General features: G+C 40.1%; 1 protein-coding gene across 1 annotated transcript in view; it reads right to left on the bottom strand.

Moving 5' to 3' along the window:
- The window catches only part of galnt2.S (polypeptide N-acetylgalactosaminyltransferase 2 S homeolog), a 45,593-nt gene extending 37,365 nt beyond the window's left edge, over positions 1-8,228 (bottom strand). The window contains exon 1 of the mRNA XM_018265270.2: positions 7,782-8,228. Coding sequence (XP_018120759.1) covers positions 7,782-7,880 — 99 coding nt within the window. The 5' untranslated portion in view covers positions 7,881-8,228. The remainder of the gene's footprint in view (positions 1-7,781) is intronic.
- Between the last annotated feature and the right edge of the window lie 8,634 nt (positions 8,229-16,862).

Raw genomic sequence — 16,862 nt, forward strand, 5'->3', positions numbered from 1 at the left:
ACCGGGCCAGGGCCTAAAAGGGGGCCCGGCTGTGATGCACTTTTAAAAATAGCAGGGCCCGCCCTGACGGCGCCAAAGCCATGCCGCCTCTTCCAAAGCCACGAGTTTAGTTCTACTGGTTTTTTTTATTTTTTTTTAAACCCCTAGCCACTAATGTATAATTTCAATACTCTATAGGACCCTGCCACCAATGTTTTTTTTTTTGTTTTGTTTTTTTTAAATATTCTCTGGGGCCCCAATGTTTTTTTAACTTGTAAGAGGGCCCTGGCACCAACATTCTTCTTAACTTTCAGGGGGCCCTGACCACCGAAAAATTTTTTGTACAGGGCCCCATGATTTCTAATAGTGGCCCTGAATCTGTGGAATCAAGTATGTCATGTATGTGTAAAAAAAAATAAAATGTATTTCTAGTGTTTATGCACCTTTTCTACATAAGGCCAACAGAATGAGCTCAAGTCAAAAGGCAGGTATATTTTCCCTTTAAAGCAAATTAAACAATGCAAATTACAAGGCACAATGTAACAGATGTTGAAAATCTCTTAGCAATAATATAATTCATTCAGGCCTTTATGATGGTTCAATCATCACAAAATGATTTGCTGAAGCTGGGTATTCTGTATACAGGTATGGGATCCATTGTCCGGAAACCAGTTAACCAGAAAACTCTGAATTATGGAATGGCCATCTCCCATAGACTCCATTTTATACATTTAATCCAAAGGAAAACTATACCCCCCAAACAGTGTAGGTCTCTATAAAAAGATATTGCATAAAACAGCTCATATGTAAAACCCTGCTTCATGTAAATAAACCATTTTCATAATAATATACTTTTCTAGTAGTATGTGCCATTGGGTAATCATAAATAGAAAATTGCCATTTTAAAAAATAAGGGCCGCCCCCTGGGATCGTAGGATTCCCTGTACTCACAAACAAACCAACAAACCATACATGTTAGGTCACGAGCCAATTAACAGACAGAGTTTTATCTTTTGCTTCCACACTTCTTCCTGTTACAGTTAGAGTTGAAGTATTTCTGGTCAGGTGATCTCTGAGGCAGCACAGAGACCATCATGAAATGGTGGCTCAAGGCAAGAGATGTAAAAGGGCAATATTTACTTAAATATATATTCCAGTTTGGCAAGATTCTTTAATATGCCACTTAATAAGATATGAACTGTTGCTTAAGTGTTCATTTTGGGAGTATAGTTTTCCTTTAAAAATTTCCATTTTCACTGTGATAATAAAACAGTACCTTGTGCTTGATCCCAACTAAGATATAATTAATCCTTATTAGAAGTAAAACCAACTTATTGGGTTTATTTAATGTTTACATGATTTTCTAGTAGACTTAAGGTATAAAGATCCAAATTAGGTAAAGTTCCTTTATCTGGAAAATCCCAGTTCCCGAGCATTCTGGATAACAGGTCCCATACTTGTACAAACAATTAAAAACAATGAAAGATAGTAACAGAGCTTTGAGCAAAATGGTTACATTTCACCACCATCTTCACAACAACTGTGTTATGCAAGAATTGGCTAAAACACTGGCTTAATTAGGACAATCAAGCTTAAAAAATAGTGAGTGGTTTTCCTGAATTTAAGTTGCTAAGGAAACACCTTTGTGCAAAAGCTCAGCAATTGCAAAGTTACAAAGCTCTTTACTGATGCTCTCCTTCTGTGTGCCTGCTTTCTCCCAACTTACCAAGAGCCGGTGGTTAAAGCATTTTGAGGGCAATATATGCAGTCTTAATGACATAAAATGAAAGTGTTTTAAAGGCATGACAATATAATGTACTGGGATTTAGATAAGAGGAGGACACACTAATCAAAGAAATATTTAGCAGAAAGAAGTGTAAGGTGCGAAAACCAAAAGTTACCCCCACATAGAGTAACTAAAATTACGACACTTTATGAAATCAGGTTCGCACACTTACAAAAAAAACATTCAAAGCAATAGTGGCATGTGTAAAAAAAAAAAAAAAAAAAAATGTATATATATATATATATATATATATATATATATATATATATATATATATATATATATATATATATATATATATATATATATATATATTTATTTATATATCACATCAATGTTAAGTCAAAACTGCATGAAAGCAAACAGTTTAGTAAAGCATATATACATACCAACCACATATATGCAAGGCAAAAAAGGACGACAAGGAGCAGATACACCTACCAAAAATTAGAATAGCCCCAACGTTTCTGCACGCCTTTGTCAAGGGGATTCTGATGCGTTGTAAGTTTAACAGAAGTATAAATACCCTATTCAATTATGCATATAGCCTCCTCATTCGCGCGCTCCTGGGGTCAGCCGTTCAAGCACAGGATAGACAGGGGATAACAGATAAATTCTGAAAAATCTCATAGTATACTACAGAGCTTATCTGTTATTTGTTGTGTATCCGGTGAATTTTTTTCTTTTTTCAGCTTTGAATGGCTACCCCCACAGCTACACAGCAGCTTGTTTCTATAGACCAGGGGTCAGCAACCTTTACTATCAAAAGAGCCATTTTACCCCTCTTCCACTAAAGAAAAATAGTCTGGAGCCGCAAAACATAACACAGCTTATAAACTTTTAAAAGTTTTAACCTTTTTTTAATTTTAACTGTTACAACAACAGAATACAACAAACAAAAGTGCAGTGTGTATGTGTAGGCCTACTTTGAAATAAATTTAACACTGAATAGCCCTATTAAATGCTATTCTTTTCATCTGTTTAATGTGACTTCTGTTTCTGAAGCTCCAGGCTGATCATCCCTCTCTTGTCTTGAGTGTGTGGCTGTGGTAAGAGCATCATCTTGCTGCGGCTTGGTCTTGCCCAGTGATCCCCAACCAGTAGCTCGTGAGCAACATGTTGCTCTCCAGCTCCTTAGATGTTGCTCCCAGTGGCCTCAAAGCAGGAGCTTATTTTTTAATTCCGTGCTTGGAGGCAAGTTTTAATTGTATAAAGACCAGATGTAATGCTAAACAGAGCCTCAATGTAGGTTGACAATCCACATAGGGGCTACCAATCACAGCACATATTTGGCACCCCAAGAACATTTTTCATGCTAGTGTTGCTCCCCAACTCCATTTACTTCTGAATTTTGCTCACAGGTTCAAAAGGTTGGGGATCCCTGGTCTTGCCTGTCACTCCTGGGATGTCTATATAGCCCTCGTATAGCCCTCGCACCTGCTGGCAGCTTCCTGAGTGTGCGACCGCGATAAGCTAACCTTTTGGTTACCGCTGTGGCAAACTCAAGCAGCCGCCAGCAGGTGCAAGGGCTGTATAGACTACGTGTCAAGACCGAGCCGCAGCAAGCTGGATGAAGAGCCGCATGAGGCTCCAGAGCCGTGGGTTGCGTACCCCTGCTATAGACACCAGTTTTACCAGTGCAGGGCAACATTACATTATATTATCATTTTTTTAAACCACTTTCTGCACTCAAACATGGGCTCCCCAAATATTGGGCAAGGATTTATCTATCTAGTGTGACCAGAGCAGTGGCACTAGGGTCCAGGTACTTCAGGAGGCATTCTATGCCCGAAGATAAACCATTATTGTGTTTTCGAATTACTGACCACTAAAGAGGGCCCAAACGCATGTCCTGCACTGTAGCCCTCCAGCAGACTGGATTCATCACTGGGGACTCCAGTCATCACTTGTACTTTCTACGGGTGAACAATCCACAGAAGAACATTATGTCATAAATCTCCCCTTGTATTTTTAATGAGCAGGATTATGCCCTAAAACAGATCCTGCCACAAAACTGAATTCATTGGCTTAGTGTGAAGGGAAGAAATGAAGTATGCTAAGGATTAGCTATCCCTGTGCATATTTGTCCTAGGTGAAATCTTGCCATACTGTCTCGTTTTGTATAATTAGTCCTTAAGATACAGTGTGGGGGAGAATTAATCACCCATATGGTGGTTCAGCAACTGTGAGTATCTTTAGCTTCAAAGTCACATAGGTGAATGGATATGAAGCTCTGCACATTCATACATAATTGCTGACATTCCAAAAATGGTCTGCATTTGCTTGAGATCTACATATAAAGCCTTAAATAGAACAGCTACATGAACAAGCATCTGCTTGCTGTAGCTTTCAGTGCAATATGTACAAGGCTTTGTTCACGCGTGTGCCTCAGCGAGATAAATCTAATAACAAACCTGATTTGATGGAATAGGTTATCAGTGGAAAAACTGTACATTTGTTGCATTAGCTTTCTTTAAAAAAAAAAAAGCTTATGTAAAGCACTGTTATTCATGTGCTTGCTAATTGGATTTCCCATTAACTATTCACAAGTGAGATCATGGGTAGGAATTGTGGAAAACTCTGAAGATTAGACACAAAGAATGATTAAAGAAGCATTACAAAATCATGCGTATTCCCTGTTAAATGGGTGGTTCACCATCAAAACCTTTTTTTACTTTAGTTGGTTTCAGAGTGTTCATCAGTAATTTCCCAATTACATTCTATTTTCTTTTTGTGACCGTTTCTCTAATACTGAAGTGTACAGTTTCATTTTCCACTTACTTGAGCAGCACTGGGATGGGGGTCGCTGACTCTTTACCTGTTCTAAATTGAAACATTTAGTTGATACATTTATTATATTTAGCCCTGCTGAGCAGAATCCCCGAGTTTCATTAAAGGCAGCTTTTAGAATTGATACAATAGTTGCTAATATTCCACAGATACTACTGAGAAAGTTGATACATGCAAATTGCAAAAGTTCAGACTGCTCCTGGATCACTGAGCTGCCAGACTGTAACACTAGAGACAGCAACATTAAACTTTTGGGAAACCGTTAAAAAATAAATGAAAAGCAATTGAAAAAAAGTCTTTGTTTATGGCGAACAATTGGAAAAACTGGAAAGTCAAAAACCCCTTTAAGACAATTATATCATGTAGCAGCTACATACAACTAACTAAGGGATAAAAAATTAAATAAATAACAAACTTTTCAAATCAACTTACACTTTTGGGAAACATTTATATAGAAATAATAGTTTTTCTTGGCAAAGATAAATTATCGCTCCTGTGCATAATAAAATAATCGCATGAAAACAAAGATCATCATCCCTGAGCGCAGTACTCTAATACTGCAATCAGACATGCCCGGAGCAGCGCTGTACTGTAATTATTCATAGCAGTAACTTTCAACTTGTTATTTTATTTTTATATTTGTTATGTTACTCATTAACAATTATGCAACTCATTAAATGTGTTATGGTATACAACACCTTAAAGGACCAGTAACGTCAAAAATTTTTACAACAAAATTCATTAGAATACAACGAAAAAAAAACGTCAACACAAATTAAAATTTAAAATAGCAAAGCCTTTATTAAGAAATAACTTACAGAAACTCCACTTCCTGTCCTCTTCAGAAACGGCGAAAAGGCGACCATCCATCCTGCAGCGCTCGATTTCTTCTCCTGGCTATTCACTGACAGTGCCCGATCGCCTTCTCCAGCTCTTCTTCATCCTCCTTCATCCAGCAGCAGTAGGAAGGCGATGTCTCCAAACGCATCCAAGGCTCCGCGGGCTGCCCCCTGCTCTAGTTGTGATCGCTGCCGGCTCAGAGCTGTACCGATGCGGAGGAACCGGAGTTGTTGCTCCAGATGCGCCTCTGCTTCTTGCCGACAACCCGCACAGTCTGCTCCATCCACGATCTCAGGGCTCCTCTATAGCAGCAATGGCAGCAGCAGCACAGCTGGGAAGCACCGCACTCCAAGGTAAAGCTGCCACAGATCCGGATGCGTCACTGCTTCTTTCCGACAACCCACACAGTCGGTGGGTCGGCAGTCAGGGCTGCATTCCCTGGAGCGGAGGAGCGGGGTTTGGAGACATCGCCTTCCTACTGCTGCTGGATGAAGGAGGATGAAGAAGAGCTGGAGAAGGCGATCGGGCACTGTCAGTGAATAGCCAGGAGAAGAAATTTAGCGCTGCAGGATGGATGGTCGCCTTTTCGCAGTTTCTGAAGAGGACAGGAAGTGGAGTTTCTGTAAGTTATTTCTTAATAAAGGCTTTGCTATTTTAAATTTTAATTTGTGTTGACGGTTTTTTTTCGTTGTATTCTAGCGAATTTTGTTGTAAAAATGTTTGACGTTACTGGTCCTTTAAGGGGGAGGACAAATGGGGGCAGAAGTAAAAAAACGTTGAATTTCGAAGTAATTTTTGGGAACTTCGACCATCGAATAGTCCAACTCCGATTCGAAGTTGAAAAAGACTTCGAAATTCGAAATTTATCATGTAAGGTCTCTTTAAAATTTCAACTTCAACCATTCGCCACCTAAAAGCTGCTGAAGTGCTGTTTTAGCCTATGGAGGACCTCCTAGAACCTATATGGAGGCAATTGGTGGAGTTTGAGAGATCGAAGTTTTTCCCCCAAAACTTCGAATCGAAGTAGATTGAAGGCGCTATTCCTTCGATCATATGATTTGAAGTACGGACCACTTCGACCCCCAAAAACCCTCTACCTCTATTCGGGTGGTCTTTTTGATTTCGAAGTTCGAAGTTTCTTTAACTTCGACCCTTGATAAATATGTCCCATGGAGTACAAGTAGCTACAAAATTCCCTTCCATAAAGAATAGAGAATTGCCTCACTTTTTCATTGTCTATTTTGTAGTCGTAACAAGTAGCTGCTACTAGTAGCTCTGTCTGTGTGTGTCTTCACCCTAAGGAGAACATTCCACCACAGCATCACTGCTCACTGTAAAACAACATCATTGCAGCACCTGAAAATAATAATTCTTTTATATTTATCTCACAACCTCATCTCTTTGAACAGAAAATAATCATATACTTTCAGTGCATCAAAGTGGAAAAACTACAAGGCATATTCTAGATCAGTGATCTCCAACCAGCGGCTCATGAGCAACAAGTTGCTCACCAACCCCTTGGATGTTGCTTGCAGTGGCCTAAAAGCAGATGCTTATTCTTGAATTCCTAGTTTGGAGGCAAGTTTTGGTTGCATAAAAACTAGGTGTACTGCCAAACAGAACCTCCTGTAGGCTGCTAGTCCAGAAATGGGCTACCAAATAGCCAATCACATGCCTTTTTTTGTATCCTAGGAACTTTCCTCATGATTGTGTTGCTCCCCCAATTCTTTTTTACATTTGACTGTGGCTCATGGGTAAAAAAGGTTGGGGACCCATGTTCTGGATGGACCCAAACATGCATCTCATGGGACAAAACAGTTCACATGGAGGGGCAGTGAAATGAAGACCTTTAGTAATCTGCTTTTGGGACACAACAGGGTGGAAAGAGGAATCGTAAACGGACATCTTAGTAAAATTAAATTAAACTAAAAAAAGGCTTCACGTTCGGCATACTATTTTAAACTGAAAAAAGTAGTTGGAATGTATTCCAGCCATTATACTTGCCACAGCTGGCTGCATTGCTACAATGAAGTCTTAAAATCTTTTCTCTGTGACATATTTAGATTCCAGCTAATTCAACAGGTTAAAAAAAAGATCAATTTTTTTGTGTATCTTGCACTTCTGATTGAATGAACATGATAAACGGCAAACGATTACAAATCTCCACCTAGCAAAGCAAATATACAGGTGTATAAAGCATGTATAATTAATTAGGATAAACACAGGGTAGCAATAGAACATTCTAGACTACATTTTATTCCACTTTGCAGTAAGGCACCTGTTTTATGCTGTTCCAGCAACAGCCAAACTTTACCAACCCCCCATGTGTCATGTGACTGTTTCCTTTGCCCTCCAGTTAAAGTAATGAACTGTTCGAGGCAATTACCTTTCGGTTGCTCCCATTGGTTCCAGAGTACATGTAATAGGCAATGCCCAGCAGCCAGAGAAAGGCGAAACACAGCAGGATTCTAGATTTCCTTCTCATTGTTTCTTTCTTACCGGTCAGGCGATAGAATAATTCAATAAATAAGCAGTTCAACCAAGGAGATGATTTTGTCAAGCCTGCAGTTCTATATACACTGGCTCATACTAGTTCCTCCTCCTCCACACAGCGGCTCTCCCCTTGCCTGCAGCGCTAATCCCTCCTACTCCCTCCTCTTCTTTGCCACAGACTAGCGGACTGCAACAAGGCCAGCGAACAGGAAACAGCCAACATCGCAGGTCATAGGGTAAAGGTCGAGCGCAACATGGACACCCAATCAGAGCTCACGGAGGGGCTGCTGGTTATGGATGGGTGGGTGGGATTCGTGAATCTTTATGGCTACGGTACGCCGATATGGTAGCCTCTCCCACCCTCCTGTTGGCTCTGACGTAGTGACACTTGCAATACAGGAAATGGATGTATAGTTTGTGGGTAGTGGCAAATTCCTATCCTCAGAAATGACCATCTATGCAGTGGATAGGAAATATATTTTACATTTGGCAGTGAACTAGTTTCGATCCTAAGGGACCTAAAGCCCTCTAGTGTTGCAGTAGAAGGAACCACTGCAAGGGCCTTGGACAAGAAGCCCCTGTAAATAAATGATGTTCATTTGAAAGAGTGAATAAAAATTAGTTTGTTTTCTCAACAATCTGTCACTGTGTCTACACCCGTCCCCCAGCATTAAAGTTGCAGAATTCTAAGTTCTAGTGTGCACACATCTATATGTCCACATATACTTTGTCAATGTACAGGCAGCACGTTTTCCATTGAGAAGCACATTCTGTATAAAGTTGGGCATTCATGGGCCGATAAAAACTGCTGACAGGCCAAGTCTGATCGAGGACCACATTGGTTTGATGATACTGTTCCTGCATTCCCTTTGTGTTGTGATCCGATTGTTGGGCCCTAGGGTCCATGTAGGGTTGCCACCTTTTCTGTAAGAAAATACCGGCCTTCCTATATTTTTATGGTTTTTTCCCTATAACATTGGCATAAAGCAACATTTTTATCGTTACTGGTCAGGCTGGTAAAATACCAGCCAGGTGGCAACCCTAGGCCCATGATCAGATCAGCCTGATATCATATCTCCCAACATTTTGGAATTAAAAAGAGGGACAACATTTTTTACAGTTTCTGGTCAGGTGGCAACCCTAGGCCCATGATCGGATCTTCCAGATTTCGCCCACTCAAGGTGCACTTATACCTTAACTTAACTTGGGATTGCAGTGCAGACTAAGCGGGAAGATGCACACACACAGAAAGTAATGTTTACAATGACTCATCTTGAAGAAAACGGTACTCGGGAAATAACTTCAGAGGCTGAAGAAAGCAGTTAATTTCTGAGAAGCTATGATGTAGCAGTCAGAGCCAAATCAAGGCTAAATGGGATCCATGGCAAGGTAGTGCTTTTGGGCCCTTCTCTCAAAAAATACAGAAAGATAGAAATAAAAATCTGGCATGTTGTTTGTGGGGATATTTTTTTTTACATTTTGGGCTTTTCCGCTGATTTAACAAAAAAATTCTGACTTTTCCAGGGTCAAATCAAAAAATTCAGATTTTGTTTGTGTGACACTCCAAAAAAGTTGCCTTTTTTCCCTATTCGTTTTTTCATGTTTTTTAATGATAAATAAGGGTAAATAATGGATTATAGTTTGGTCTGAGTTTTTTTATTTAAAACATAAGAAAAATTTGGATTTTGATAACCTCCTGAATGTTGAGTTGTTAGGGAGAACCATTGCATCTCCGAATGTCGAGTCAAAAGGGCGGAATATTGCATCTCTGTATGATTTTCGTGTCATAAAGGGGGACACAGACAACTCATAATTTCGTATCAGAATGTCAAGTCGTAAGGGGGACCACTACAACTCTGAATTTCATGTTGTACGGTTGGACCAATGCCAAGTCATAAGTGGGGACCATTGCGTTTCTGAATGTCAAGTTTTGGGCGGGGACCACTACGTCTCTGAATGGCTCTGAATGGCCATTGTGTCTCTGAATGTCGAGTTGAAAGAGGGGACCATTGCATCTCTGAATTTTGTTTCATAACGGCAGACCATTAGGTGTCGTGATATCGTCTCTAAATGCTGATTCATAAAGGGGGACCATTGTGTCGAGTTATAAGAGGGTTCCAACAGAGATTCCTGATTCCCCAGCCTCTCCAATTTCTAAGCTCGGTGTCTGGAAGAGAGGTCGGCACCTCTCCAATATGCATGAGAACAAAAGAATCAGACACTCAACAGCAGGTGAAGCTGGGCGAATCCCTGTGTGTTTAAATTGTAAGGGGAGACCATTGTGTTTCTGAAGTTTGTGTAGTAAGGTACCATTATGTCTTGTGATTTTGGCTCTGAATGTAGAGTCATAAGGTACACGTCTGGGGCCCCCCCAAGCTTTGTGCCTTAGGAATGTGCCTCTCCTGCCCTCCTGCCGTTACATCACAAGACTTGAATCAAACACACAGGGGTTTGCCCCGCTTCACCTGCTGTCGAGTGTCTGGTGATTCTTTTGTTCTCGAGTTATAAGGGGGGACCATTGTGTCGAGTTATATGGGGGGACCATTGTGTCTCGGAATGTCGCGTCTCCGAATTTTGTGTTGTAAAGGGGGACCATTACGTCTTGTGATAGCGTCAATGAATGTTGAGTCTTAAGGGGGACCATTGCGTCTCTAAATGTCGAGTCGTAAGGGGGGACCATTTCGTCTCTGAATGTTGAGTCATAAGGGGGTCCATTATGTCTCGGGACAGCATCTCTGAATTTTGTGTCGTAAAGGGGGACCAATGTGAGGACTATTACGTCTGGGTATATCATCTCTGAATGTCATTTAATAAAGGGGGACCATTGTGTTTCTGAATGTCAAATTGTAAGGGGAGACCATTGTGTTTCTGAAGTTTGTGTAGTAAGATACCATTACGTCTTGTGATTTTGGCTCTGAATGTAGAGTCATAAGGTACACGTCTGGGCCCCCCCCAAGCTTTGTGCCTTAGGAATGTGCCTCTCCTGCCTACCCCTATTTCCGGACCTGCACCAATGTTCTTATTTTATGTTAAATCCCTAGTCACCAATTAACCAAATGTAAAAAAAAAACCTGGCCAACATAGTTTATTGTTTTTTAATGTTTAGGAGGGCCAAGGTCACCAATTACTTTTATAAGACTGATTATCTTTTGTTTACGTGTCTGTGTGGCATCTGTGCTATAGGGTAGGGGACCAGAAAATGTTGTTGTGCAGAACCCTGTGATTTCTGATGGCAGCCCTGATACTATTAATTTATGCCTTTTTGCCAGGGTAGCTACAGATAGGTCTGCATATATTTGTATTTTGTCATATGGCTCTGGGATGCTCTTTGATATGAAACAATTTATTCAATGGATATCTCTAAGTACTCCCCTGGGTGAGCTTTTAGGCTTGGAGAGTCTGTGAATTCTGTCAGTACTGAGTCTACAAGGTTTTTTCTAATTCATTTGAAATGAAACATTGTAATTTGCCTGCTTGTGGAATAAGTAACCAGAGCTAAGTTTCTTGGCTCTATCATATGCTCAATCAAACTTGGTGGCTGTAATTAACACACAATGTTATGTGAACAGTATGGATTTGTTCTTTTAATTTAGGTGGAAATAATGAAAATCTTGGGAAGCTTAGTCTCCCCATCTTCTTGATAGGACAGAAAATAATTAGAATTAACAACTCTATATGATCCTCCTCCTACCTCAAACCACTGTCTTTTTTCTGTCATCGCTTTTTGGGCCATTTGAGGTTAACATTTTTATTTTGTGGCTCACATGGACCCACGTTTGGGATCCCAGACCTGGGAAGTTGGCCTCTCTTCCTGGTAGGGCTATGCAAATGTATATCTTTGCAGAGGAGGTCAGCTAGCCAACCCCATTACTAGGCAGGCTGGAGTGTTATATTTTGCTTCAAATTCTGAAGCATTCCGTGGGAGCTGTAGGTCTTGAGCGGCACTGGTAGGTTTCATTTCCTATTTATTTGCTGCTTGCCCCAAGAAAGTCTACATCTAAGGATAAACATAGAAATTGTGTGACTTGCTATTACCCAGCCCTTAAGCATTCAAGGTGGTATGAACATTGCACAAGAAGATTGGCAGGGGATGCTGCAGCAGATACTATTGATGTAATGCAATGGATTAAAGATGCAGTCGCCAAAAGGGTAAACATGGCTATAGAGACGAACCAAGAAGAACATTACTTTAGCCCCACGTAGGAGCCAGCTTTATGCAGAATTTCAGTCTCTTGTAGCATCAGGGGAGTAAGAGATTGAAGAGGAACAATGCATTCAGTGTATGAGATTTCTCAAGTGAAACCTTTAAGAACCCAGTTGGAACTTCCAGAAAAAGCAGAGCAAGAACCCTCGTCCTCAAATTAATTTAAATTTCTAAAGAAATTAAAATCTACTTTCTCTTTGCATGAAGTGATTAAAGAAATTTGAAGGCACCTGAACATCAACCACTGTTAGTGCTGAACCATCAGATACAGGTAGAAGTCTATTGTTTCTACCTGTATATCTGACAATTCAGCTCTAAGTTCGTACTGAAAACGTAATTGTAACGTCTATTATGATCTTTAAGCAAGGAGTTGACAGAAGAAGCATTATTGATGCATTTGCTGAGCTAAAATTAGCCACAGTTGATCAGTTGATCTGGTTAGATCTTCATCTAGAGTGATGGCTCAGTCCGTAGCGACAAGAAGAGCTTTATGGTTAAGTAAGAAAAAATTATTAAGTGAGTGACAGACAGTAAGAGCGTTTTCTTACCTCATTATAGTGCGGTTCCACAGATTTTGCACTGAAATCTATTTTTTAAAAGAGCAAATGGATTTTTTTAATATTTAATTTTGAAATCTGACATGGGGCTAGACATGTTGTCAGTTTCCCAGGTGCTCCAGTCATGTGAATTGTGCTCTGATAAACCTCAGTCATGCTTTACTGCTACACTGCAAGTTGGAGTGATATCACCCCCTCCCTTTCCCCAGCCCATCATCTGAACAATGGTAAGTAAACAGATAATCCCTCCCTTGTAGATACTGCATAAGAACGGCACTCAATAGCAAAAATCCATGTCCTACAGCAACTCCTTCAGTTACATTGAGTAGAAGAAACAATAGTCTGACTGAAAGCAGTTCCATCCTGAAGTGCTGGCTCTTTCTGAAAGCACATGACCAGGCAAAATGACCTGAGACGACTGCCTACACAAATATTACAAATATAATATACTAAAAGAATACACTTGTTGGGTTAAGAATTAAATTTTACATGGTAGAGTGAGAGTGAATGATTTGCAGTATAAACAGTGTAATTTAAAAAAAATAGAAACTACACCATAAAACCATGACAGAATCCCTTTAAGTTCACCTTCTAATTTTAGAAGGTCAGTTTCAAGTATTTGTTCATCAGTTCAAGTATAGATTTTTCTCAGAAATCATTGTGCTGCCCTAAAATTCAGTTCGTTTTGTTAGTGTTTCTTTGCTGCAATGAGGGCTTGGACCCAAAGGACCTAAACAAGCTGGTGCCATTATTTCTGTTTGGGAAGTCCATTGGGCTTGTGAACTTTTAAATAAGCTTTTTTTATGCAATCATTTGACTGCTAACTTTTTTCTCTACCGTCTTAGATGGAGCGCCTAGTTTTGGGTCAAATGATTGGTTTTCCATCCACAATTTCTAGTAGAAAATTACATGTGACAGTGCTTTCCAGGTGGCTTATATTACCACTACTAATCGGAGAACATATAAATATTCTATGTAATGTTTTGTTGCCCTCTAACGAAACAGAAATGGTTTATTTTTACGTACTCTTGATCAGAAGCACATTGTTACAGAATCAAAATACCTCATTGTGTTTCCTCTATGGGTAAACAGAACATACCTACTTTAAACTGTTTATAAGATGTTTAATATTGTCCATTTATACACATTAGTCATTTAATTTTGCAAACAAAATCAGGGAGATGATATGAGGTGCAATAACCCAAACCATATTTGAATCTATTTTTAAACTTCTCAGTTGGCTGAACAGAAACCAAGAACATTCTGGGTATTCAAATTTCAGAATACAAATATACGGTAAAAGTTAGGTACAAATATAAAAGTGCAAGTCATATTTACAATTATTTATTCAGGTGTTATACACAACTATTTATATAATTAAAGGTAAATTCCTTTATAAGGCTTCAAATTTTTCATCTGCTTGGTTCTTTGTTTTATAGTAATGTACAGGGGCGTTACTACAGAGGAAGCAGACCAGTGACGTAACTACCGGGGGAGCAGGGGGTGCACAATTTTAATAAATATTGGTAAAACAGGTCAACCTCTAGACATTTTGGGGGCCTGAAAAGTCATTTGCTGCGGGGCCCAGTAATATCTAGTTACACCACTGGTAGTGCTTGTACCCATTGTACAAGCACATTCTTTTACTCCCATAGGTAAAGATGCATTTAATAGTTTGATATGTCGTTCAATGCACAGGAAAGAACTACTCCCGCACACCCTGGCGAATCCCAGGTGCTCGGTGATAGAGGAACTTGCAGCCTCAAATGTAACATAGAAACAGAACACACTGGCACAACATGGGTACTGCTAGCAGGTATAACCTTGCTCGTTTATTGCGGATGCAATGTTTCGGGGCATGACCCCTTTCTCAAGCATGAGAAAGGGGTCACGCCCCGAAACATTGCATCTGCAATGCACAAGCATGGTTATACCTGCTAGCAGTACCCATGTTGTGCCGGTGTGTTCTGTTTCTACGTTCAATGCACAGGTCCAGACTGTGGAAAATTCCCAATGTTTTTTCACCATGAAATTCAGTGTAACCTAATGCAGAAACATAAATAAAATAATGAATCAAGTCAAATTGTATATAGTGCTTTACAGGCACTTATTCCCTAACAAACCAAATTGTGGTGGCTGCTTTGCCTAACACAGGTAGGTAACTTGCCTCTAACCAGGGCCGCCAGCAGAAATAGTGGGGCCCTGTACAACAAACTTTTCTGGGCCCTCTGGGCCCTTTGGCCTCCACCCACCCCAGGTTAGCCCCAGGCTCCACCTCAGACTAGGGTTGCCACCTTTATTAAAAAAATTTACCGGCCAGTGGGGGGCGGGTACCAAAAGGGGGCGGTCCACGATGCTAAAAAGGGGTGGAGCTACGTGTTGTGATGCAAAGGGGCGGAGCAACATCGCTGGAAAAAAGGTAAGTTCTTTGCGAATTGGGGGCAGGCCAGGAGCTTTTTTGAAAGGGTATTACAAATTACCGGCAATTGCATTGCCGGTAAATTTGTAATACCGGCCCCGGCCTTGGCAGGTGTTTTACCAGCTAGGCTGGTAAAATACCGGCCGGGTGGCAACTCTACCCCAGACCTCTCCTAGCCTACAGTAAAAAGGTCAAACAGACACGAGCACTAAAACAGTAAAAACACTTTTGCCAAAAGGATTATAAAGCCTGCTACCACATCAAGGTAGACACTTTAAGCAGGTACTTACTCTGCACTTTGTTTTAGAATTTTATATATGCCCATTAACTTTAGAGTATGGAAAAATCCCCATGCAGCAAGCATTGCCCTACCTAGATAAAATTATTTCCATTTACAGACTGACATTTCCTCAAGGGTAGCATGGCAGAGAAACTGCAAGTAAAAGAAGGGTGATAGCAAGATAAAAAGGGAAGAACAACACAAAATGCAAAACGGTGTTGCACAGGAGGAAAGGGATGAGGTAGAGTAAAGGGGCCAGAGAATGTTTATATGAGGATATGGCAGCAACATCTAGTTAGAAAAACAAAATTAACTCAATTCTCAAAAAAACTAAAAAAAAAAAACTGAATTCTAACGCGTTTCATACTTACCCAGCACTTAATCATAGGCGTCTATAGATTAAGTGCTGGGTAAGCATGAAATGCATTAGGCTTTTTTGTTGGATCTAATGGATTTTAATATGTCGCAATAAATCTTTTTTTATTTAAATGCATGAGTACATTAATTTTGTTTTTCTATAATTCCCTCTTTTAGTCTAGAGGTCACTCATGCATTGATCTATATTTATAATAGGTGTGCTGATTGGCTACACTGTGTTTGATTTTAGAAACATCTAGTTGGCATATGCAGTTCTGGATAGGTATCTGGAACTATATATCTGATATCCACACAGTGTTTGTACTTAGTTTATTGGGGAATATTGTCGACCTTGGGTACTCCTTGTGATGTACAGTGATGATTATTTTACAGCAATCCAAATGTAGTGCTGATTCTGTATATAACATACATATTATAAATGGCGCTGGTAAAAAATTGACTTTCCAGACTTGAATGGGATCCCTCCCATGTGTGTAGTGATGAAGAGATGCCATTCATATCACTGTCATAAAGTGCAGTTTTTACCTGTATGTTTTTTCTACTAACAGAGACAGCATGTCAAATGCCATACTTTTGAGAGCACTCAGGGATTTATAATTGAAAACAGGAGAGTAAAAACAAAAAAAGAGAAGAAGAAGAAATTGTTAAGTAATGGACAGATCCTATCTGATCTTCTTTGGAAGCAACTGTCCTTTCCTGATTTATGGCTGAGATTCTAGCTATCTGTATAACAGAGCATTCTGTCCCAGTGGCCACACCGATCCTTTCTGATGCCCAATGTAAGCAGCAGTCCTGCCCTGCTTTATGGCAGCTGAGATTTTAGCTATCTGTATTATCAGTGTCAGACTGGGATGCCAGGGCCCACCAGAAAACCTTAGACCGTGGGCCCACTTTCCAAACTATTATTCCTCCTCTACTCACTTAACCTCTTTATTCTCCAAGTCTTTTATATCTACTTACTATACTCTATTGTTCCATTATTAAGCCTCTTTTTTCCTAAAAAGAAAAAGGGAATGACCAGGATATATGCAAAATGGTTAGAAGCAAGAAGGCCCACTGACACATGGGCCCACTGGGAGTTTTCCTGGTATCCCGGTGGGCCAGTCCGACACTGTGTATCATAGAGCATTCTGTCC

Source organism: Xenopus laevis, chromosome 5S, assembly GCF_017654675.1.
Source record: "Xenopus laevis strain J_2021 chromosome 5S, Xenopus_laevis_v10.1, whole genome shotgun sequence".
Classification (NCBI taxonomy): Eukaryota; Metazoa; Chordata; class Amphibia; order Anura; family Pipidae; genus Xenopus; species Xenopus laevis.